The following is a 25,781-nucleotide window of genomic DNA, read 5'->3' on the forward strand; positions in this document are numbered from 1 at the left end:
CTTGCTGAAGACAGTTTATTTAACATTTGTTAAAAAAGTAATATTTGAAAGAAAAACCAAATACTACATTTTACATTTTATAATGTATCTAAAACACTGGCAAAGAACTGTAATTTTAATTATTTGGGTAATTTAATATACGAGGGTAGACTGAAAAGTTCTAAGGCTCACTATAATGCAGTTAATGCATTATTCCTTCATGGGGAGCCTTAGAACTTTTCAGCCTACCCTCGTATTAAGACATCAAGACAAGTGTTACACTTTGATCTACGATGTGGAATACAAATGAGTTGATTAATAATCTGATTACCCATTTGTGTCTTTCTTCAAAATGAAATGAGACTATAACAAATGATCAGCAAAATGTTCAATTTAGTGATATATAATGTCCCAGCTGAAAGAAGCAATGTTGAATAAAATCACTGTTAAAGGCATTCGACTCTGTTTGATATGACCCATCAGGATCGCTGCACAACATTAAAGTGGTATTGCAAACTTTTGTTTAATCTACTTTTAAAGTATGGCTCATTATTCATGGTACAGACCCTTACAGTTGCACAGTTCTCTTCATCCATGTCCAAATTTTTATTGCTAAGCAAAACGTATCTGTGGTATACAGTGCATCCAGAAAGTATTCACAGCGCTTCACTTTTTCCACATTTCGTTATGTTACAGCCTTATTCCAAAATGCAGTAAATTCATTTATTTTCCCTCAGAATTCAACTCACAAACCCCATAATGACAACATGGAACAAGGTTTTGCTTTTTTTTTCCCAAATTTTTGCAAATTTATATATAAAAAAACCAACAACTAAGAAATCACATGTACATACGTATTCACACCCTTTGCTCAATACTTTGTTGATGCACCTTTGGCACCAATTACAGCCTCAAGTCTTCCTGAATATGATGTCACAAGCTTGGTGCACCTATCTTTGGGCACTTCTGTCCATTCCTCTTTGGGGCACCTCTCAAGCGCCATCAGGTTGGATGGGGAGTGTCAGTGCACAGCCATTTTCAGATCTCTCCAGAGATGTTCAATCGGATTCAAGTCTGACTTCTGGCTGGGCCACTCAAGGACATTCACAGAGTTGCCCTGAAGCCACTCCTTTGATATCTTGACTTCTATTTCTAATTTATAACACAATAACCCAAGTCATTTATTTGATTGTAAAATCCAACACACTGTTGGTGGACTCCAGTTAAGCTGTAGAAACATCTCAAGGATGATCAGTGGAAACAGGATGTACCTGAGCTCAGTTTTGAACTTCATGTTAAAGGCTGTGAACACGTGATTTCTTTTTTGTCCTTTTTTTTTTTTTAAGAAATTTGCAAAAATCTAAAAAAAAACAAAAAAACAAAAACAAAAAACAAAAACAGCTTGTTTCACATTGTCATTAAGGGGTATTGTGTGTAGAATGTTGTGGAAAAAATGTATTTCATCCATTTTGGAATAAGGCTGTAACATAACAAAATGTGGAAAAAGTGAAGTGCCACTGTGAATACCTTCTGGATACATAACACACAATATCACAATACATAGGATCCACATTTTCCTGGGCGTTTGCTTGCGCTCTGTAACATGCCTGCACAGTGTGTTAGAGAAAGACTGTGGCTGTTCAGGCAATTACAATGCTTGTGCTCCCCTTGTTATCAAAGAGGGGGTGTTAGCTCTTTCCCCTTTAAAGTAACAGGTCCAAAAACAAATTACTGTGTTTACTACAAACTTGATTTTTTTTTTCAGTGTCTGTGAGACATCTTTGACTCCACATGTGCATATCTGTTTTCAGACACCTGATGACTTGAATTACTTTGAAGAAAATGTGCGTATTGCCCATTTAGATGCTTTTTGTATTACCGAGATCACTGCTGCAACACATAGATGTACATCACTGAGACTTGTAAGTTGACTTTTCTTCATTTAGTGAAACTAAACTTTGTATTAATAGGTTGTTGGGATAATGATTAAAATACAGTGGCTGAGAAAGCACATCATGCTGGGACTTGGGAAAACATGCAAATAGAAACAACATGCAAATAGAGTAAACATCTTCATTAGCTTGACAACATATATTGTTTTTCAATCTGCTTGTGTTGCGACAATCTACAGCATGTTTTTTTTTCCTATTTGGTTGTATTGTGAGCAGTTGCAGCACATTTTTTATTTGGTTGGGTTGTGAGAAGTTGCAGCACATTTTTACAACCCCTGGCAAAAATTATGGAATCACCGGCCTCGGAGGATGTTCATTCAGTTGTTTAATTTTGTAGAAAAAAAAGCAGATCACAGACATGACACAAAACTAAAGTCATTTCAAATGGCTTTCAAACTTTCTGGTTTTAAGAAACCAGGAAAAATAATTGTGGCAGTCAGTAACGGTTACTTTTTAGACCAAGCAGAGGGAAAAAATATGGACTCACTCAATTCTGAGGAATAAATTATGGAATCACCCTGTAAATTTTCATCCCCAAAACTAACACCTGCATCAAATCAGATCTGCTCGTTAGTCTGCATCTAAAAAGCAGTGATCACACCTTGGAGAGCTGTTGCACCAAGTGGACTGACATGAATCATGGCTCCAACACGAGAGATGTCAATTGAAACAAACGAGAGGATTATCAAATCAATCACACAATGTTGCAAAAGATGTTGGTTGTTCACATTCAGCTGTGTCTAAACTCTGGACCAAATACAAACAACATGGGAAGGTTGTTAAAGGCAAACATACTGGTAGACCAAGGAAGACATCAAAGCGTCAAGACAGAAAACTTAAAGCAATATGTCTCAAAAATCGAAAATGCACAACAAAACAAATGAGGAACAAATGGGAGGAAACTGGAGTCAACGCCTGTGACCGAACTGTAAGAAACCGCCTAAAGGAAATGGGATTTACATACAGAAAAGCTAAACGAAAGCCATCATTAACACCTAAACAGAAAAAAACAAGGTTACAATGGGCTAAGGAAAAGCAATCGTGGACTGTGGATGACTGGATGAAAGTCATATTCAGTGATGAATCTCGAATCTGCATTGGGCAAGGTGATGATGCTGGAACTTTTGTTTGATGCCGTTCCAATGAGATTTATAAAGATGACTGCCTGAAGAGAACATGTAAATTTCCACAGTCATTGATGATATGGGGCTGCATGTCAGGTAAAGGCACTGGGGAGATGGCTGTCATTACATCATCAATAAATGCACAAGTTTACGTTGATATTTTGGACACTTTTCTTATCCCATCAATTGAAAGGATGTTTGGGGATGATGAAATCATTTTTCAAGATGATAATGCATCTTGCCATAAAGCAAAAACTGTGAAAACATTCCTTGCAAAAAGACACATAGGGTCAATGTCATGGCCTGCAAATAGTCCGGATCTTAATCCAATTGAAAATCTTTGGTGGAAGTTGAAGAAAATGGTCCATGACAAAGCTCTAACCTGCAAAGCTGATCTGGCAACAGCAATGAGAGAAAGCTGGAGCCAGATTGATGAAGAGTACTGTTTGTCACTCATTACGTCCATGCCTCAGAGACTGCAAGCTGTTATAAAAGCCAGAGGTGGTGCAACGAAATACTAGTGATGTGTTGGAGCGTTCTTTTGTTTTTCATGATTCCATAATTTTTTCCTCAGAAATGAGTGAGTCCATATTTTTTTCCCTCTGCTTGGTCTAAAAAAGTAACCGTTACTGACTGCCACAATTTTTTTTCCTGATTTCTTATAGTGTTTCTTAAAGCCAGAAAGTTGCCATTTGAAATGACTTTAGTTTTGTGTCATGTCTGTGATCTGCTTTTTTTCTACAATATTAAACAACTGAATGAACATCCTCCGAGGCCGGTGATTCCATAATTTTTGCCAGGGGTTGTATTTGGCTGGGTTGTAAGAAGTTGCAGCACATTTTTTATTTGGTTTTGTTGTGAGACGTTGCAGCACATTTTTTATTTGATTGTCTTGGGAGAAGTTGCAGCATGTTTTTTATTTGGCTGGCTTGTGAGAAGCTGCAGAACATTTTTTTTAATTTGGTTGGGTTGTGAGAAGTTGCAGCACATTTTTTTAATTTGGTTGGATTGTGAGAAGTTGCAGCACATTTTTTATATGGATGTGTTGGGAGCAGATGCAGCATATTTTTCAATTTGGTTGTGTTGTGAGATGTCGCAGCACATTTTTTTTATTTGCTTGTGTTTTGAGAAGTTGTAGCACACTTTTTATTTGGTTGTGTTGTGGGAAACTGCAGTGAATTTTTTATTTCTATGTGTTGTGTTTGCATGTGTTTTTCCAAGTTGCAGCGTGATGAGTTCTCTCGGCCACCATATAAAATGTCCACTTAATTTTAAAAATAATACACGTAACAAAAACACTGGATAAATGACATGTTTTACACAAGATATAAATAATCTCTGATCCCCAGTTATTACAAATTGGCGCATATCCTCGGGAAATATGATTTGTGCGAATATGGGTTTAGCCTACTTTTTGTGCCAGATGACTCAGTTTTGCTTCAAATGTTTACTGGAATCAAATAATAAACAGCAGAAAAAAAAACCTTCAATTTGGAAATTCAGATTAAAAGCTCCTGTGAGCTGGACGCGGTGTTTACCTGTGAAGCAGTGGAGGGAGGTGGTGATGAGGAGGTGTTGGTGATGAGGATGGAGGAAGATGATGGTGGTGTAACAGTAACAAGGACTCAGGAGAGAGGAAGCAAGCAAGCAGAGGCACTGACATCGGCCTGCTTCACCTTTGAGAGAGACACAGAGAGGACAGAAGAGGGTGGGAAGGACAGAGCAGGAGGACAGATTGGAAACCGAGAAGCAGGACAAAAAGGCACAAACCCGACAGGGGCAAAGAGTATGTACAGGCAAAAGCAGTGCTCAAAGTGCCGTGGTGGTGACGGTTAAAGCGCGTGGCCACAGGGAGGCAGCACAGCACAGGAAGTCACACTCACAAAGCTGCGAGTTGCAGTCAGGCGGCTGCGGCGTGAGGTCACTACCGTGCCGCTCAGGCTGCGCCCGATTCGCCGCAGGTTTTCCCCATCGTCAGGCTCCGCCCCCAAACGCAGATCCCGCAACAGCATTGGCTGCAGAGGGAGAGTGTGTCTGTCAGATGGCAGAAAGTGACAAACAGATGTCAGCAGATTGTTAGGAACACAAAGCGAGCTCCTGGCTGACCTTGTTGAGGTAGGTGGGGGTGCTCGTGCAGTCGGCGCCGTACACACTCCTCTCCATGTCTGCGCTGGGGGTCTTGGAGCGAGTCTGTCCTCCCACCCTGGATATGAGCCTCTCTGATGGGCTGCAGCCTGCAGTCACACACGTGGAAGATGAGAGGTCACGCTGGGTGCATTTAGAGGAATTTTTTTTGACAACATAAAAATATGTTCTGTCCCAGCCCTGTAACTAATGTATTAAGTGTATTGAGTGTAACATCTACACATGTGATGACATTTTCATTGCTACACTATTTAACTGAACTGACAATTATTAGTTGTGGTGAAATGACCAGGATTTATTTGGCTGGATATACATGTGGATCCAGGATTAAACTCTGGATCTTGACTACGTTTTAGAACTGTATGCAATATAAGCATTAAATTTCTGTAAAAATACAATATCCGCACACAGGAATGCCCCTGGCTGAGCATCTGTGTTAAATGATTTTCTATTAAAGTTCATTAAACACCCACCCAAAAATCACTTAAATCTCATCTTGTAGGATTTGGTGTCATCTGTTCATGAGAATGCAGACTGTGTTATGCCACTGCCAGTCATTATTTTGTTTCCCTTCACATTTTGCTTCTTTCACGCTGGGGAGTCATGCTCTCTTTCATTAAATTGCAACCACCTGTGCAATCATGGATGTCATCCATAAGAAGTAAGAGGTGTGGTCACATGCAGTGATGGTGCATTGGCACCAGAAAGTGACTGCACCATAGACCACCAAACACCTGACTTAAATCGAGTGCACAATATTTGTTGTATTCAAATGTTGCAACAAAAACTGAATTGATAACAAACATTAAACAAAATGAAAGTAAAACACTAATGCTAAAATATAAATCTTCACAATACTGCTTCACTGCTTCACTTCAGGGCGCTTTGGTGGCTGCTGTCTGCTGGTATGCTCTGGTACACTGGAGCAGTTCCTTTAACTCTTCAGAATCTACCTTGAGGACACTTTCTAAACAGCTGACTGCGCTCTTAAAGCGGATTACAGATGATGCTCTGATTGGCTTGTTCATGTTATTTACAAAACATCCCCAAAACTAATAAAAAAGATAAATGCAACCCCTTTGTGCCTTGAACCTTCTTCTGCACTCAGATTATGTTGTGTAAATACTGAAAACCAGTGCGTTTCCCATGGGGATCCACAGGCTACAGACTGGATAGTGTTTATAAAATAGATAGCTGACATTTTTCAAGCGTGGCAATAAATTATGCAAAGTGTCTATAATGAGTTAGAATGGCGTGTGAGTCCAGAATGTTTTTTGATCCTTATATCAAAGAGGAACTACTTTAGGTTGTTGTTGTTGTTATCAAATACACACTAATAGTATTATCGTCATTAGTATTATCAGTGTTCTTATTTTTACACTCAACAAAAATATAAACGTAACACTTTTGGTTTTGCTCCCATTTTGTATGAGATGAACTCAAAGATCTAAAACTTTTTCCACATACACAATATCACCATTTCCCTCAAATATTGTTCACAAACCAGTCTAAATCTGTGATAGTGAGCACTTCTTTGCTGAGATAATCCATCCCACCTCACAGCTGTGCCATACCAAGATGCTGATTAGACACCATGATTAGTGCACAGGTGTGCCTTAGACTGTCCACAATAAAAGGCCACTCTGAAAGGTGCAGTTTTGTTTTATTGGGGGGGATACCAGTCAGTATCTGGTGTGACCACCATTTGCCTCATGCAATGCAACACATCTCCTTTGCATAGAGTTGATCAGGTTGTCAATTGTGGCCTGTGGAATGTTGGTCCACTCCTCTTCAATGGCTGTGCGAAGTTGCTGGATATTGGCAGGAACTGGTACACGCTGTCGTATACGCCGGTCCAGAGCATCCCAAACATGCTCAATGGGTGACATGTCCGGTGAGTATGCCGGCCATGCAAGAACTGGGACATTTTCAGCTTCCAAGAATTGTGTACAGATCCTTGCAACATGGGGTCGTGTATTATCCTGCTGCAACATGAGGCGATGTTCTTGGATGTATGGCACAACAATGGGCCTCAGGATCTCATCACGGTATCTCTGTGCATTCAAAATGCCATTAATAAAATGCACCTGTGTTCTTCGTCCATAACAGACGCATGCCCATACCATAACCCCACCGCCACCATGGGCCACTCGATCCACAACATTGACATCAGAAAACCGCTCACCCACACGACGCCACACATGCTGTCTGCCATCTGCCCTGGACAGTGTGAACCGGAATTCATCCGTGAAGAGAACACCTCTCCAACGTGCCAAACGCCAGCGAATGTGAGCATTTGCCCACTCAAGTCGGTTACGACGACGAACTGGAGTCAGGTCGAGACCCCGATGAGGACGACGAGCATGCAGATGAGCTTCCCTGAGACGGTTTCTGACAGTTTGTGCAGAAATTCTTTGGTTATGCAAACCGCGTGGCTGGTCTCAGACGATCTTGGAGGTGAACATGCTGGATGTGGAGGTCCTGGGCTGGTGTGGTTACACGTGGTCTGCGGTTGTGAGGCTGGTTGGATGTACTGCCAGATTCTTTGAAACACCTTGGAGACGGCTTATGGTAGAGAAATGAACATTCAATACACGAGCAACAGCTCTGGTTGACATTCCTGCTGTCAGCATGCCAGTTGCATGCTCCCTCAAATCTTGCGACATCTGTGGCATTGTGCTGTGTGATAAAACTGCACCTTTCAGAGTGGCCTTTTATTGTGGGCAGTCTAAGGCACACCTGTGCACTAATCATGGTGTGTAATCAGCATCTTGGTATGGCACACCTGTGAGGTGGGATGGATTATCTCAGCAAAGGAGAAGTGCTCACTATCACAGATTTAGACTGGTTTGTGAATAATATTTGAGGGAAATGGTGATATTGTGTATGTGGAAAAAGTTTTAGATCTTTGAGTTCATCTCATACAAAATGGGAGCAAAACCAAAAGTGTTGCGTTTATATTTTTGTTGACTGTAGTTTATTTTATTATTACTTCTATTTTGTCATTTGATTTTTAAAGTAGACCTGCATTGAAATAAATGCAGTCAGATCTTTGGACCAAAAAATGACTTTACATAAGATCCTTCTGAATGTAGTAAAGTAAATCTGTTAGCCCAGATCTGTCATTCAACGGAGAAATCTTCATTTAAAAATGACAAATTTACAGCTAACATTTAGCCCTCTGGAAAACTGTCCCTCTCATCATGGACGCTGCCAAGACGTCACGGAGAAGACTCTCTCTCCCAGCATGCATTGCGCGCCAACTGTAATTTGTGGATTTACGTCAGTTTGCATCTGCACCTTTTTCTTATCTTATACGGAAGGATCTACTTTTTTTAAAACTTCATATTGTCTTGCGGCACATTTGGTGAGTACACATTTATTTGTGCTTGAAAATATTTTGGGGGACTTTTTCATACACCCGTTTGATTGAGTGGTGTCGCAATGAAAATCTACTGTCTTTCGCCTCCGGTACCATCGCGGGATATGGAGGCGAGACCCGCAAAGAATCCCAGTCATTAAAAATATATAAACCTCTCTCAGCGTCCATGGAGCTCTGGGGCTCCGATTGCCGAGACGTGCGGTGCTGTGGATTTTGCCGCAAGAAGTCTGTCCTTGCAGCAACAGGTGTACCGGCCGCTTCGCATTAAAACAGCAAGCGTAATCTCAAGATCCATTCAGTAGACAGAGAGGTGATGCTGGTGTTGTGCGCTGAATCTGGCACAACACCGGCTGCAAAGCAGACACGGGCGGTGTGAGTGGCCCGCATCGGCGGTTAACGAGCTCGTTAATGAGCCCGCAGACTTAATAAGCGCAGCGGAGGCAGAGAGCGGGAGAGGAAGAACGGCGCCCGCTTTCGATGTCGTTAATGATCTGAGCACACAGATCTGTATCTCACATTCATTGCAGCTTACTTTTGGATGTTGAAACCAGGCCGTGTATAAGTAACATTACTAACGGAGCGCGTTGTCTTGTCCCTGACGTCATGGAAATGATACGGCTGTACAAACTTTCACAGAGGGCTAAATTTTAGCTGCAAATTTGTCATTTTTAAACGAAGATTTCTCCGCTGAATTACAAATTTGGGCTTCCAGATTTACTTTACTGCATTCACAAGGTCTTATAAATACATATCAGCTATTTCTTTCTGAAATCTGACCACATTTATTTCAATGCAGGTCTACTTTAAATGGACCACAATGAAAATACGTGTATCACTTTCTTGTGTCATCCATGTTTTTTTTTAAACATATTTACAATTATATTATGCACTTGCATTGAACTTACTAAATAGAATCATGCATTCACACTTTTAATATAAAAATGATTTACTGCCTCCTGCTGGGATGGAGTGTGAGTCCAGAATGTAGTTTGCAATGTCCATTGTTCAATGTTGTTAGCTAGTATCCGTACCTTCTACAAAAATTTTAGTACTATCAATGTTCCATTTTGATGGCATTCATCCTTGACCCAAAATACATAAGCATACCAAACAGCAAATATCAGCTGTCCACAGTTTCTCTGTGATCGAAGTTACACACATACAAGCACGCACGGAGAGCTTTTTGTCTTTTCCGCATTCTGCCGCAAGCAGGTGCTACTAATTTTAGGCATGAAGAAACATAGATGGTGGCAGAAGACACCAAACGCAGTTAACATTTTTGTAGCATAACGTCCTTTGTTTACAATTAAAATTTAAAATTTCGGCCCATTAACTTTCCATTTTTGCAGGTTCCTTGACCCAAAATCCACAAGCATACCAAACAGCAAATGTCAGCTCTCCCTGATCCATGCACTTCAATGGGACTGCCTGGAAGAGTTTTTTCACTGCCTCAAAACTCAATGGTCCTTGGATAAAAGCTACGATTCTGTCCCGTCCCCGGACGCCAATCGTCTCTGGGGGTGAATGGAGCTGAGTGAACTGGACTAAACTGGTGATTCTGATGCCAGGAACATTTACAGATTGCAGACATCGGGTACTAGATTAGCCGTTGTGTGAGAAGATCCAGGTTAGTTACTCTCTGCTTGGTCCTTCAGTAAGTTAGTGTTGCAACACAACATCAAAGTATTCATGACTGTAAGTCTATCCGGGCACATGTGGTAATAATTATCGGTTGCTGATGAATTTTATTGATGAAAATTAGTGACAGAAAAACCACTGAATCAATATGAAGTAATGGTTCAGTGTTTTGAAGCTTTTGATTCAATTATATATGACGACATCTGCTGGCCAATCTTTAACATAACATTTGCATGTAATATAGGGCAAGATGTCATCAAACAGTCAGGCTCTGTTATGCATGTTTAATAATAAAGGTTCAAGGTGCACCTTGAAATTTTTGGTGATATTTTCATTTAAAAACATTAATATACTTGTGTTATAATGTAACTGTGCCATCATAAAATACTGTATGTAATAGAGATATAAATTGTGAAATACTTGTGCAACTAAGAACTGTTATGACCATTTTACAAATTTGAAGTTACATATAAATAAACTGACAAATTTTATGATGTAAGCAGACAATGAGCTTCCCCTCTTTGACAGAACAGCAGCTACCCCTGCTAGTTTGTTACTGAGGCAGATGTGATTATCACAACCAGCTCTTACATTGTTTAGCAAATGTATTTGCACCCATTGCTGTGCTCATGGGTGTGTTGATGTTTAAGGCTCCCATCACACTCAGACAAAAACCATGAAGACCATACTGTGTCCTGAAAATTTCAATGATCATAGTGGGGACATGGCCAAAATGGAAAAATGTGCAGTTTTCAAGTTCATACCACATCTTTGCCAGGATGTCACTGCTTCTAATATATTCCCACTAATTTCTTACCATGCCCATAATCACATGTCGTAGGCCCACTACATTATTACTATGACCAATCAGATCGCACCACATTCTCAATGTGTCTGTCTGTCTGGTCCTTATAAATACTGCGCTACATGCTGTACTTTTTCATTCACTGTACAAGTTTTCTTGTGTCCACACAGATCCGGCGCCACGAGGGGGCGTTTGGGGGCGACACCCCCTCATGTCATCAACCTCGCCCCCTCGGATGTTAGAGTTATCAAAAAAAAAAAAAAAAAAAAAAAGAAAAACAAATACTGGAAAATATAGCAAAATATTAGTTATTCAATAGTAAAAAGTAAGTCCCTTCGGCTGCTCCCTTGTTTGCACTCGGGGTCGCCACAGCAAGTCCAAGGTGGATCTGCATGTTGAATTGGCACAGGTTTTACGCCGGATGCCCTTCCTGATGCAACTCCACATTACATGGAGAAATGTGGCAGGGGTGGGATTTGAACCAGGAACCTTCTGCACTGAAACCAAGCGCATTAACCACTTGGCCACTACCCCTGCATTAGTTATTCAATAATATCACGTATTTAACAAATAAACCAAATTAATTAACCAAAGTAATTAATTTTAAAACAAACGGATATGGCGTGTGTCTGTGTTCAAGCGATTTGATAGGTTGAGGGTTGCGCTTGTCAGTGTGGCAGAGGGCAAGCTCGATTTATTCAAGCAGTGTCAAGGGCCTTTCACACTGCAAGCTTCAACGCGACGCTTTAACGCTTCATAACGCCAGACCGGTGCGTTTCCAACGCGTTGTGATGTCAGACGTGTCGCTTCGGAAGCGGCAAGGGGGCAGAGATTGCGGCCACGTCACACTCTGGCTGTTTCCACAACCTGAAAAAAGTTCAGCGATCGCCTTCTTGAATTTGGGTCACCTGAACCACAAAAAAACCTTTAAAAAACAGCAGTAGAATGATTCTCCCATCACCCTGCTCGGAGAAGCTTTTTTTCAGCTACTTTTCAGAGTGACGCCGACCGAGGGAGGACTGACGACTTGGTGGGATATCAATCGACCCGCGACAGCGGACCGACCCGCACAGAGAAGCCGGCCTTCAGGCATCATTCCTGGGCAGACCGAGGCAGGCAGCTGGGGGGATGGAGCAGACCCACTCAGTCCGAAATCTCCCACTTTTTGTATATATGTGAAGTCCCAGTGTGCCCAACGGAGGTTAGTTCTGCAGCATTATCGAGGTGAGGATAAAATAAAAGTAAAACATGACATTTCTGCACTGCTGTGAAGGTTTATTGATCGGCTAACGTTAGCTTAGCTTTTTAGCACAGTTGATCTGAGTGAACGCTGCGTTTATTTTCAGACACCACAAAAGCTCAACTTTAAATAACTTATTTTTTCGGGCGTTTTTTTTCCATCTTTTTTTTTTTGCCGTTTTTTTCCCCTTTTTTTTATATATATATAAACTGTTTAGTGTTTCTTTAAAGAAATATTTCTATTTGTCCCAATCAGGAACATTTGCTGTGCAGACAACCAAACTTCCATTGATGAGCTGAACACCACGAAGTCCAGTTGAAAGAAAACATCTCTGCTCTTCAAAATAGGACAAAAATGTCTTCAGCAACACCACCAGAGTTCAAAGCTGCAGAAGAGACCTTCATCTGGTCCCAAGAATCCAGCATAACATCACCTGCTTCTAAATAAAAGGCTCTTTCAACAGCAACTATTTTATTATTTTTAAAAAAGCTTTTTCATTTTATATTTTAACAATAAATGAACGGATCATTAAAAATGTCCACGAATCAAAGTCAAAACATTTGCACAGATAGAAGCTCTCCACCTATTGTGCTCAAATTCATATTTTAGAAATGACTCTGTCCTGATAACATTAAAGGCAATTACATATTTTGACGAAATTACACATTTAAATGACTATATATAAAAAAACATCATGAGGTTTATGTCACAGAAATCCTACTTTACAATCACACTGCAGTTATTGTTAAATTATTTCCTGTTGCATTTATAATAAACATTTGTATTTATTTAGTGTTTGTTTTCCTGGTTGAAATGAGATATAAATAATCTACCAGACTTAAAAAAAAATGTACACGTTTGCATGTTATTTTATTTGTCTAAAAATAAATGTCCAAGGTTTCTTATGTTAAACAAGAAATTATCTAATCTGAAATAACAGGTGGTTTTAATTTACAGATGAAAGGTTTCTAAAGAACCATTTATTGATTTATTTAGCTATTTTAATTACAAGTATTCTAAACTTTTTTTTTAACAGTAATCACAAATTTTGAGGTAACAAACAACAACAACAAAAAAAAACATTTCCAATGATTTTTCTTCAGAAAATTGCTCTATAAATGAGCAGTCCTGTCACACGTTAATGTTTTGTACAGATCAGTGGTTTCTGCCACAAGTCTTCCGTGTTTTGGCCCGACGCGTCGTTCCTATTGGACAACACGAAGGTACGTCACAGCTCAGAATGTCGAAAGTTGGCGCACCTCATCTCGACAGAACACCGGCTCTGTGTGGTATGCAGGAGATCACTTGACCGAGGGTCTATACGTTCAAATAATAATAAAAAAAAAAAATACTGTCATCACTCTTTACTTTTACTCAGTCAGTCTCTTACAGCGGTGTAGCCTAAATACACAAGCTTTCCAGGAGTGCACCCAATTCATTACGCACGCTCAGAGGCATGTCCCCGCCGGTGCACACTTTTTTTTTTTGGGGGGGGGGGGGGCTGTGATAAACTCATCGCCCAGCTGCAGTCCATAAATAATGAGCTCCTGAGAGTAAGCTGTCCATGGTGCTGATCAGACACTCCATCAGCAGCACCATGGACAGCTCACCTTCAGCAGCTTTTAAAAACTCACGTATGCGTACACTGAGTGTTTTGTACATGCATAAAAAATAGAATGGTTGCAGTTATTCTTGTATAAAACACTACTTGTACAGTTTGGTATAATTTGAAAACAGAAGTGGCGGTCTGAAGAACTGGATCCACTATAAATTCTCTGAACATGACATGTATGTGATACAAACTTGGCATGGGCATACCATAGTCATAGCACAAAAGCAGAGCGGTTGCAATAAGAACTCCAGTGATGTAACAAGAACGCCACACAATTCTTGTACAATGTCAATGAATTCCTTATTAGGTTTAGTTATGTTGTTTCTTCATCAATTACATTGTTACTACTTTCTTATTAAGTTCTTACGCCATCCTGATTCAACCACGTCCTCACTATGTTTTTTTTAACATGTCTAAAGTTTGACCACGTCTTCCACATCCATGGGGACCACACCATATTCTTATCGGTTCCTACTGCAATTGTACAATGATCTTTTGAAGCAACTCAAGCATGTTTATTGCTATGACAATAGAGTATGAACTTGAGGTGGGCGTCCATATTTTTCACACAAATGACTTAGAATTCATATAAATCATAAGTCAGGAGATTCACCTTGAGTTGAGGATGACAGAGAAGCTGCCATTTTGGAGTTTGATGGGAAAATATGTAGATTTTAAAATTTCAGGTCCCCATGGTAATTGGAAATGTGAGTTTCTGTGTTCAGAATCCATGACTTAACATAAAGAGGAACCTTTATAAGAGGCCCTTCCAAAGTGATTCTGATCATTTGGTAGAAGCTAAAATCAGCAGAAGTATCATTAGTAATTTTAAAAAGCTTATTTACATTTAGTGAGGTAACCATGCACATATTTAGGGTACTATCTCACTGGGCTGTAACTGTTGGGGAATAGTTGAAGACACAAATTTGCACCAAAACAACACATTGGTGCATCTTGCCCAAATGTAGGCCAAATGTTGCACGAACAGGAGACGAAAATAGGGCCAAAAATTGAGAGTGTCACTCAAATGCTGTGCAGCACTGTCGTGAATGTTGAGCACCACTCACGTGGCCTTTGCTGGTGCAAGGATCTGCATACAAATATCACATTCTCATGGGTGTTCAGCGACACTCGTGCAGCTGAAATGATGACACTTTAGTGAACAAAGTGATCAGAATGCTTGTAGGCTACTATTATGTGAAAAGAGGCTACGGAAATACCCCAGACTGTAGCAACGGAAGCCACAGCCCTATAAATAACAAAAAATACTAATAAATACATAAATAAGAAAATAATAACAAAAAATAAGACATTAAAAAAAAAAACAAGCATGCACCACTAAGGAGAGAAAAAAACAGGAAGAAAAGTGTGGACAATGCACTCACTGCATTGCAGAATGATGTCCAGGAGCTGTGTCTTGTCAATATTATTGTCCCTGCTAGATTCACTGTCCTCTCCTCCAGGGAATGTCCAGTATATAATCTTCCACTTATACAACCTCCTCTCTTAGGGCTCCAGGATCCACTTGAAACACTCTTCAACACGCTGGGGCAGCTAAATCTCCATGCCGCAATGTCCAGCACAGTGAGCCCGTAGGAAAGGCAGCCGTGTCTCATCATTGTTGTCTCTGCCAGATCCACTCTTGTCTCCTCCTCTTCTCAAACTTCAGGATCCACTTAAAGCGCTGCTTGATGCACTGGAACAGCCAATTCTCCATGACACGGCGTAATGTCCAGCAGCGCTTCATGGGTGTGTCTCTTTTGATTTGATTTATTCAGCAATAACACGCATGTACATAAAATAAACAATATAGTATATAAAATTACCAATAATAATAATAATAATAATAATAATAATAAAGAATTAAAGTTATTTACATAGCGGTCCACAATAAAAATTTAAACAACAGAATAAACCTGCAACGTGCAGCTCGTCCGCTGCCAGAGAAGGCTCAGCCAGTCCACCGACCATGTGTGCACAGAGCATGCAAACCCCTGTGAATGTCACGTGAAATTTTGCGAAATTCTGCAAATTCTTCGCAAATGCCATTTGCAAGCTGTCGCAGCCCAGTGAGATAGTACCTTTACCTCAGTAGAATCCTCTCCAAGCAACCAGACATGTCTAAATGACATTTTCACAAGTTCAGTGGTGACAGTGATTTACTGTGTTTTTAACTAGCCCCATACAATTACATTCTGCATCTGCTTAGCAAGCGATCGTGATTGCAGCTGAAATCAATATGGCAATGATTAAAAATACTTTTGTCCTGATTGAAACCATAAACCCAAAAGCATAAAAAAAAAACAAAAAAAAAAAACAGAGTTCAGGTTGAACAATTCAAGTCGACTTTTGAGTCTTGTTTTAATTTTCCCTGATATGCATTGAGGAAGCTCACAGTTTCAAATCCTGTCCACCTTGGACAACCTTAGAGGGTCCAGGAGGGTTTCCATGAGGAACCTGGATACCTATAGTAGGTTTGTTTTAATTGTGGCAGCACATTCAAGGTTTTTCAAAATTCCTTTCTTCTGTCACATACTTTTACACACTTTAGCAATCGCTTGCATTTTAGTAGAGTTCTTATTATTGTCGTACTGTACATGCCAACATTATCGGAAGGTTTTCAAAGTTGTGCTAAAGTTCTAGCACTGTCAGTTGGGCTACGTGGTATTAGCTCGGGGCATTATGTCTTCAAATCAAAAAACATGCGGAAAACTATGATCTTCTTAAGCTGTTATTTCAGGGTTACATATGTGAACGTGAGAACAGGGTTTGAACCTGTGTGCATGTGTGTGTGTGTGTGTGTGTGCACGTGCACCTGGTTTTCCAGACACCAGACTAGCCTGGTAAATTGAATCAAACTCAGACAGCTCTGCCTCTTCATGGTCACAGCAAGCGGCACTCTGGGAGCTGCTTTGTCCAGGTGACGACTGGCAGCTGTAGAAGTAGCTTTGACTGGATGGCTGCGGTCTGATGGGAACACAGCGGTCTGGGGGCGTGTCATACGGAGTCACCACTGCGTCGGGCCGGTCTAAACTCCAGGAGGACCAGTGGCGTATGCCGCTGTCGGCGGTGGCGGTGCTGCGTTCCCGTTGATGCTGAACTGCATCTGTAGAGGAATGAGGCCGGGGCGGCTGCCACACAGGTGTGAGAGGCTTCTTTTGGACAAAGGCTTCCAGAGGGAGAGAAGGCGGGTGATTGCAGGGTGGAGGGGAAGTGTAGGTGTGTGTGGGCACGAGGTGTGTGTGTGTGGAGTGTGTATCCCAGAGACGCAGAGGAAGCGAGGGCAGAGAGATGGCCAAGTGCTTCCCAAGAGGTTTGACACTCACCCCCCCTGCCTGCAGCAACTCGCACAGCCTCACCCCCGTTCCCTCCCTCCTGTCCTCCCCTTCTTCCCCTCTCCTCCCCACGCACCCGCCCTCCTCTTCTCCACCTTGGCCAGAAGGGGCACAAGGGTGAGCAATGGCGAGCGTGAGCGGGGGTCGAACAGGAGGGGGGCGATAGGGTGGAGGGGGCAGGTCCGGGCACAGGGCGACATCCTGGTTGGGTGCCACCTGGTCTTCTTCCTCCTCTTGATTGGGTGTCAGCAGTACTTGGACCGGGCCAGGCTGTTCACTGGAGGACAGAGGAGTGGGAACACGTCCATCAAAATGGCAGCAAATTAAAACACACACACAAAACCAAGCTGCTCTGACGTCAGTTGAGTTACTGCACAGAGGGAAGGTCACAACCAGCAGATGCAGGTAAGCAAGCAGAAATGCACAACCAGTCACGTGCGCGCTTACACACAGCTCAGAGCCCATGATGCATCACTTTGCTGGAGACATATGGCAGCCATGCTGCTTACGAGTCAGACACAAACGCATCGACTGACAGATCGCCGCAAGTTCGCCGCACTTTTCGATCTGAACAAATCCACCGTGCGCCACAAAGCCACCACTCTAACCCCGCAGACTAATTTTCAAAATATGCAGCACTGGTGCAGATTAGAACAAAAAAGGTTAGAACAAAAAAGGAAAATGTGAATCCTACGGAGTCATTTGGTCTTGCTGGCCACTGTATTTTACTTTATTGATTGAAATTTCATTAATATGTGGAGAACGTGATGTATGCTGAACGTTAGCAAATGCACAGACACAGTGCGCATTTCTCTACAGTACCTCTGTAAATTTGTGTGTCTATTTTTAATGTGAGTGTGCACAAGGTGCATGTGTATGTGCAATCTGAGTGCCAACCCCCATCCACCACATTAACTCTGCTGTCTCTTTCAGCCTTAGTAATTACCCAGCAGGCTTTGCAGCAGGGAGCAATAAATCAGACGTTGTGTTGATCAATAGAGGAGAGGAGGAAGGTAATAAAAAGAGGCTGAGCGCTGAGTTTTACTCCTCCTGCTCCTTCTCGCCAGTGCGGCTGATGTTAACAGTTCATTACAATTAATTTTTTTTAAGCAAATTTTGATCAAAGTAACTGAAGAATCGGATTAAAAGTATCTTACTGTTAGAAAAGATCAGCATATTTTATTTTATTTTTTCAGATTCTGATGTTATGCTTACTCTGTCACGAAACTCAATAAAATATTGGTTTAAATGTTACATACAACCTTAAATGTTTATTAAAAGTGCATTAGGGTTAAACTGGTTGAGAATTAAAAATACCCATTCCTAAAACAACTCATTCACTAGCTAACGCTAGGGCCGCCAGCTAGCTAGCTAGACTGCTGCTGCTAATTTCATTAGCAGGTTCTCAAACCTACACTGGACCTACAGGACGAACAGCCAGAAAATGACCACACCGTTTACTGCAAACACCCTACTACGCTACTGTATGTAAATCTACAGAATATTGTGCTACTGTACACCAAGCCTCTGCAATTCTACACAACCCTACACCAGGGTGAAAAATCCTTTGATCAGTACATACCTGGACTGAGAGATTTTATTCATCCCGCTGGACTTTGCTGGCAGTGAAGCTTCAAAACCACGGAAGAAGAAGAGGAAAGCCAAGCTCCCACATTCAGAGGACATGTCCACGTCCTCTCCTCATGGACAGATCACCAGCGAGAGGACATGTCCACATCCACCGTTCACTTCTCACGGACGGATCGAGCACAACTGTAAGCAAGACTAGGAAAGTAACCATACGCCATCACATAACTCAGTGTGATGCCCATCGGCAGTTACTGAGGATGACTGTAGATGTAGATGTAACAGCCGACACAGAGACTACGCCAAATCTGTGTAATTTTCCAGTTTAGTCCATACGCATCACAACTCAACTGTATGCAAGCCCGGTGTGAAAGGAGTTTAACACTCGGGACAAAAAAGGGTGTGGTCATTTTCAGGCTATTTGTCCCGGATAGAGATTTTGGCACATATCCCAGGTTGTTTGCTGGGATCATATTAGTCTAGAACTGTTGAGCTATGCTCTCCTAAATGATGTGCATACATCTCTCAGCTAGGTCCTCTACTATAATCCACAGAAGTTAGTAGCAAATGCTAGAAGCACGGTAGAGATGCAGCAAAATAGACCTTTTGTGATGTAGTTAAGACGTTTAAAGATCAAGATTGTGTATATACTGTCTGCCCGCTAAGTACCTCCTGGAATTAAGCCTGTATATACCATCAAGCACTTCCAACTTACGTTGACGCGATTGTCTTATGTAACTGCTAATGCTAGCCAAATCAGTGAGAACATTAATGTTCCTGATGTTTTCACACTGTCAAAACAGCTACAGACAGACCCCAGCAACAGGAAGACATAAGACTCTGTACTGTCAAAATTCTCATCTGCACTCTCAACTAATTTGCGCTCTTGAATCTGTAACTTGTGTGCAGGATTTATGCTGCTGAATTAATCATTCATGCACATAAATTAACAGGCTGAAGGTATTGCCCTTCATTCCTCCTTGTTCCATCACACAATCACTTGGATTTAATAGTATTCCCTTCATTTTACACTCCATTCATTATTCAAGCATGATTAGAATGCCTCTTAAAATTTTTAGCTAATGCTAATGAATGTAAAAAAAAAAAAAAAAAAAAAAGGTAAAAGTCCTGAATACCTCCCCCCCCTCCAAAAAAAAAAGAAAATCCAGAGTCCAAGCAGCAGGGTGCACCTACAAGATATGGAGCCACTCTCTTCAAAGTTTAACGTTGTCATTTCCTTAAAATACTTCCAAGAGATACACTTGATAACAAATTAAGTCATTTGAGAGAAAATTTGAAGACATTTGTGATCAATTATATTTTCAGCGGAAATTGTTAAGGCTTTTTGAACATCCTGGGGCATCTTTTGGATTCTGTAAGTAGACGTATTTTCTGTTATGGTAAATGGACTGCATTTATATAGCGCTTTTCCATCTACATCAGACGCTCAAAGCACTTTACAATTATGCCTCACATTCACCCCGATGTCAGGGTGCTGCCATACAAGGCGCTCACTACACACTGGGAGCAATAGGGGATTAAAGGCCTTGCCCAAGGGCCCTTAGTGATTTTCCAGTCAGGTGGGGATTTGAACTCATGATCTTCTGGACTCAAGCCCAACACCTTAACCACTGGACCATCACCTCCCCTGTTATAGGATCAACTGCCTCTAGGACACAGAACATGAATGACGTATTGATGGAGATTTTATGAGTTGTTACCATTTATTTAATTAATCATTGCCTGCTTACATGATATTCAATGTAATCAAAAGTAGTCTGAGTTAAGTTTCTGTTTCTTGTGAAATAAACTGTATCAACTATCTGTTATCTGTGTGATGTGGGAGTGAAACCAGCCACAAGACTGAAAGAATATGTGTCTTAGCTGAGTTGTTAAAGGATTCTACATTTATTACTGTCTGAATTATATTCTTTTATACTTCATTTACTCATTCAATCATAATAATTATGTACCCATTCATATATGCTGCATTTAAGCTAAATGATTGCTCAGCCACAGTGATGAACTGAAGATTGCTTCAGGACTCTGTTGACATCGAAACTTAACAGCTTACTCCCTTCTTTCGGTGAAAGAAACGAGCATGTTTCACAGGAAACCGTAACTCACAAGCAACCGTTCACCCCTCCCTTCCCCAAACGCAATGTACCCTAATGCTACGTTGTATTGTTTATGATTTTTTTCTTTTCTAATAAAAGAGCAAGTGCCGGAGGGGCGGCGGAGAGGAGCAGGAGAAGAAAGGTTGGTCTTAGGTTTGTACGCTCTCTCCGAAGCTTCTCCCCTTTGCGCAAAGCTCACAAAAGAGATCTCTGTCTAATGTTGTCTCTTTTTATGTGATTGTGCTTTGAGAAACTATGTTTTGCAGGATACGATCTCAGGCACAGTTTAAGTGCCAGGTCCAGTTAGGGCAACGGACCTGACATTTATGCAATTAACACTCTGGGAATTGCATTGTTCCTTTGGGCCTACCCTAGTTGCTGACTTTCACTCACTTTATGTCCCCTTACATGAAGTTATTACCAGATGGAATAATCTGAGCGCTGCTGAGCATTTGGTTTTCTGTACAGTGCATTAGTGTAGTTTGGATAGGGGACACAGAGATGTCCTTTTTTCTTAAGATATTTTAGGGGCACAATTAGCGAATATGTGTACTTTTCATATTAAAATGAAGGCTTTTCTCACACTCGTAGAATAATCTAAATGACTGACTGTATGAGGCACACTCTTTATACCTCAGTGTTGTGTGGATCGACTAGATTTCTAATGGATCCAGCACAAGCAGATCCATGTTGTGTGGAACTATTTTCCTTTGGCCATTTTTGTTGGCTGTTTGCACTATTTTCCGGTCACGTGACTGTGTTAAAGGTCATTTCCGGTCAGCGTGCTCACAAAATAAAATGTTTTAAAGATGAATAATCTTGTTTAACATATCATTTTCAAAAAATACAGTAATTTTCTGAGGTCCAGCTCAGGTGATCCTTCCGCCATCCCCAACTCCCCAGACTCAGGATGTTTTGTTATTGGATCCCAGCAGCCCAAAAGAAGATCTGAATGAGGAGGACATGCTGGGTTTTGAATGAGTAAAGTTAATAAATCATGCTCTCAAACTGAAACACCACACTCTTGAATAAAAACTGGGAGTAAACTTCATACTACTTGGAACTCAACTTGTTTGTACTTTGTGGCAGCTGAAGGACAACAAATAGGATGGCTAGGCTAAGCTAAGGCTAAATGTATGATAAATTAAAAGCTCATTTACATTTAATGAGATAAGTGTGCACACGCAAAACTCCGCATTGACATTTTTTCCTTTTCAGTGATGACAAGAAACACTTAACTATTGAGTTCTTTGTGCCTCATAGAAGAAGATTAATTAGCCCGTTAGTTTCTCCTCGCTAATGCAGTATTTGTGCTATAAATAAATAATGCACTATTTAATTTAATTTGGCTTCTTGTTGTCTGAAGTAGTAATGCCACATTTCAAAAATAAATGCGACTAATAGACCAAAGCGATTCATATGTGGTTTCTTCATCTTCATGAGGCATTTTTTGGGAAGATTCAACTAATATTTTGGTGTGACTTATAGGCCGGAAAATATGACAATTTAACACTGCAAACTTTACTATGAACTAACATGCCAGAAAGTCAGAGCTCTGACTTAAAGGTCGAATGAAGCCTATTTTTTTTTTTTTGGCTCAGCACCTCTCACACCAAAACTCCCTTGCAGAAGCTCACTTACCTCCGCTCACACAACAAATGTAACGCAGCGGGTGACAAACAGACAGGTTGACTAAACACAGCAGCATGGAACAAACAAACTACATGGCATCTAAGAGTGTCATCGCATAAACTGCACAGCAGCTCAGAGGACACAAACATACAGAGGGACGGCAGCTTTACAGCGTGCAGATGGACAGATAAGCAGCTCGCACAGTGATGGTTTAGCAGCACAACGTGAAGCACAACAACAGTAACGGGAAGCAGTGAGGCACACAACAATTCTTTTTTTACCCTTTATGTCGACACAGAGCAAAGCAAGTACATACTGCACTGCAAGAAACCCACAAAGTTACTGCATATACGTTCAGACCCATAAGTATTTGGACAGGGACAGTTTTTGTACTTTTGCTTCTGCACACCACCACAAGGGAGTAGAAATAAAACAAAGATGTGTTTATAGTGTAGACCTTCAGCTTTAACTCAAGGCGTTTACCAAAAATACTGCATTAAGTACGTCTCAATTACTGCATAGTATGTCCATTTTCAGAGGCCATGGGTAATCAGGCAAATTAAATATCAGGGTGATTTTAAATACAAATCACATTTACAGCCAGATTTCTTCAGACAAGTCAGGCGATGGATACATGTACATTTAAAAGTCACTGAATATAACTGACTCAATTAGATCCATCATCAACAAATACAAAGTGTATGGTACTGTAGTTCTCAAAACTGAGCAACTGCACAATAAGAGGAGTCCTGAGGGAAGCCACCAAGATACCCACTGCAACTCTGAAGGCGTTACAGGCTTTTGTTGCTGTGCTCGCTGCAGCTGTTGTCATTTGCATCATCAGTTACAGTTTACAGGTTAAAGGTGGAGTGGAACAAGTAAGCAGCTCAAAACTAGGCTCAAGCGTCCTATGCGCCTTTGGGCAAATAGCAGATGAATTTTCTCATATTCTTTTGAAGAAATTCTGTCTCTGTTCTTCATCACCAATGAAGCCAAATAACTGGTGATGCAAGAGACAAATGTTGCATGCAGTTTCTCCAACCACAGACACAGAAGCACATAACTCTGTCCGATTGTTGTGGATGTCTTGGTGGCTACCCTCATTCGTCTCCTTGTTGCGCGGTCACAGTGGTGGTGGACAGAGGCAAAATTACAAAAATTGCATCCACTGTCCAAATATTGATGGATGACCGTAAACACACACACACACACACACACACACACACACACACACACACACACACACACACACACACACACACACACACACACACACACGAGGGTGCTGAGTGAGTTTAAAGCACATGAGTGGGTCCAAAAGTGACTTTAAAGATATCCACAGCACACACAAAGTGAGCAGTGCACACTGGGAGCCCCCTGTGGACACAGATAGGGGTAGGTGGGTGGGTGGGGGGGGTCATGGTACCTGCGAGAACCCTGTGGGCGGGCGCTTCCTGTCTCCCGTTCCATTTCCTGTTCCTGCCTGCGTTTGATTGGGCCACCAGTACTCCTCATGCACGCAGCTATAGCCAATCCCCTATGAGCGTTAGCCTCATGCAGGGGTCTGAGCACAGCTGAGGACATTAACAACAGAGCGGGAGATAAAAGACAAGAGAGATGGAAGAGAAAAGTTAGCGAATGAGAGAATATGAGAAGAGAGTTAAAGATGAGAACGGATGCAAAAAAAAATGACGGATCCAGTCAGAGACGAAAAAGAGGGGCAGCGCATAACTTACGGTTATGGGGGGTCGGCATGCGGTACGCTCTGATCAAACTCTGTGCACGATACAGTAAATTTAGGCATCACAATACAGTATTTTTAATACACACTGTTCACATGAAGCAGGTCAAACTGCATTTCTTAAGTTGTAGTTTAATATTTAATAGCCAATGTGGAATCAGTACATTATAGAACGCAGGTCTGAATTAACTTCTTATTGTGCATCACCGCCGGGCGGCTGCTTCTCCGCTCAAAAAGGATAAACTCAAACTCCATTTCTGCAAGGTGCCATACTGCCCCTTGTGGGGAAAATAAGCAACCATATTACATGGTCTGAGTGGCATTTTAAGATCACTAAAAATGATAAATCTGTGTTGATTTGTGGACTCCGAAAACTTAGACTACAGTATTAATACGACTACATGTTTTTGGTCAACCTCATTAACTCACGGTTTGATTTTGTGGACCCCAACTAGCAGGAGTTAACAAGGTTCACCTGTATATACAGAGTCCACAGTTATAATAAAAGCAGCATTCGATCCCCCCCCCCCCCCCCTTTTGTTTGTATGTCAACACAAAATCAGGTCAAACAGATGTGAATATGTGAGCTAATTTTTTAATTCTATGACAATAACAATAATAATAATAATAATAATAATTTCTTTGTAAGTGTACTGGCCAGTAGAATACCATACAAACACAGCTGCAGATGATCATGTTTTCCGTAAAATAGTTTCTGAGGTCATGCGGCTTATACTCTGGTGCAACTTATACACTAAAAAATCACATGTAAATAGGAACCAGTCGTCATATCGATTATCACTAAAGTTTAGATTCACCACATATTTAATTTTTTTATTTACCATTTATTTTTTATGAACATTTATCAGGTTTTTGTCATTTTCAATGCTTTTATGATGTATTAAATGTGCCTGAAACATTTGCACAGTACTATGTGTGTGTGTGTGTGTATATATATATATATATATATATATATATATATATATTCTTCCGCTTTATCCGGAGTCGGGTCACAGGGGCAGCAGCTCAAGCAAGGCCGCCCAGACCTCCCGATCCACACACACCTCCCCCAGCTCCTCCAGGGGAACCCCAAGGCGTTCCCAAGCCAGCCAAGAGATGTAGTCCCTCCAGCATGTCCTGGGTCTTCCCCGGGGCCTCCTCCCAATGGGACGTGCCTGGAACACCTCTCCAGCGAGGCATCCAGGGGGCATCCAGAAAAGATGCCCGAGCCACCTCAACTGACTCCTTTCGATGTGGAGGAGCAGCGGCTCGACTCCAAGCTCCTCCCGAGTGACCGAGCTCCTCACCCTATCTCTAAGGGAGCACCCGGCCACCCTGCGGAGGAAACTCATCTCGGCCGCTTGTACTTGCGATCTCGTTCTTTCGGTCATGAGCCAAATCTCATGACCATAGGTGAGGATCGGAACGTAGATCGATCGGTAAATCGAGAGCTTTGCCCCCCTACTCAGCTCTCTCTTCACCACGACAGTCC

General features: G+C 41.4%; 1 protein-coding gene across 1 annotated transcript in view; it reads right to left on the bottom strand.

The window, feature by feature from the left end:
• Positions 1 to 25,781, bottom strand: part of usp54b (ubiquitin specific peptidase 54b) — a 206,017-nt gene that overhangs the window by 1,840 nt on the left and 178,396 nt on the right. The window contains exons 16-19 of the mRNA XM_034193455.1: positions 23,975 to 24,122; positions 16,693 to 17,489; positions 5,162 to 5,289; positions 4,939 to 5,070 (exon numbers count right to left, since the gene is read on the bottom strand). Of these exons, the coding sequence (XP_034049346.1) occupies positions 4,939 to 5,070; positions 5,162 to 5,289; positions 16,693 to 17,489; positions 23,975 to 24,122 (1,205 nt within the window). The remainder of the gene's footprint in view (positions 1 to 4,938; positions 5,071 to 5,161; positions 5,290 to 16,692; positions 17,490 to 23,974; positions 24,123 to 25,781) is intronic.

This window comes from Thalassophryne amazonica, chromosome 18 (assembly GCF_902500255.1).
Source record: "Thalassophryne amazonica chromosome 18, fThaAma1.1, whole genome shotgun sequence".
Taxonomy (NCBI): Eukaryota; Metazoa; Chordata; class Actinopteri; order Batrachoidiformes; family Batrachoididae; genus Thalassophryne; species Thalassophryne amazonica.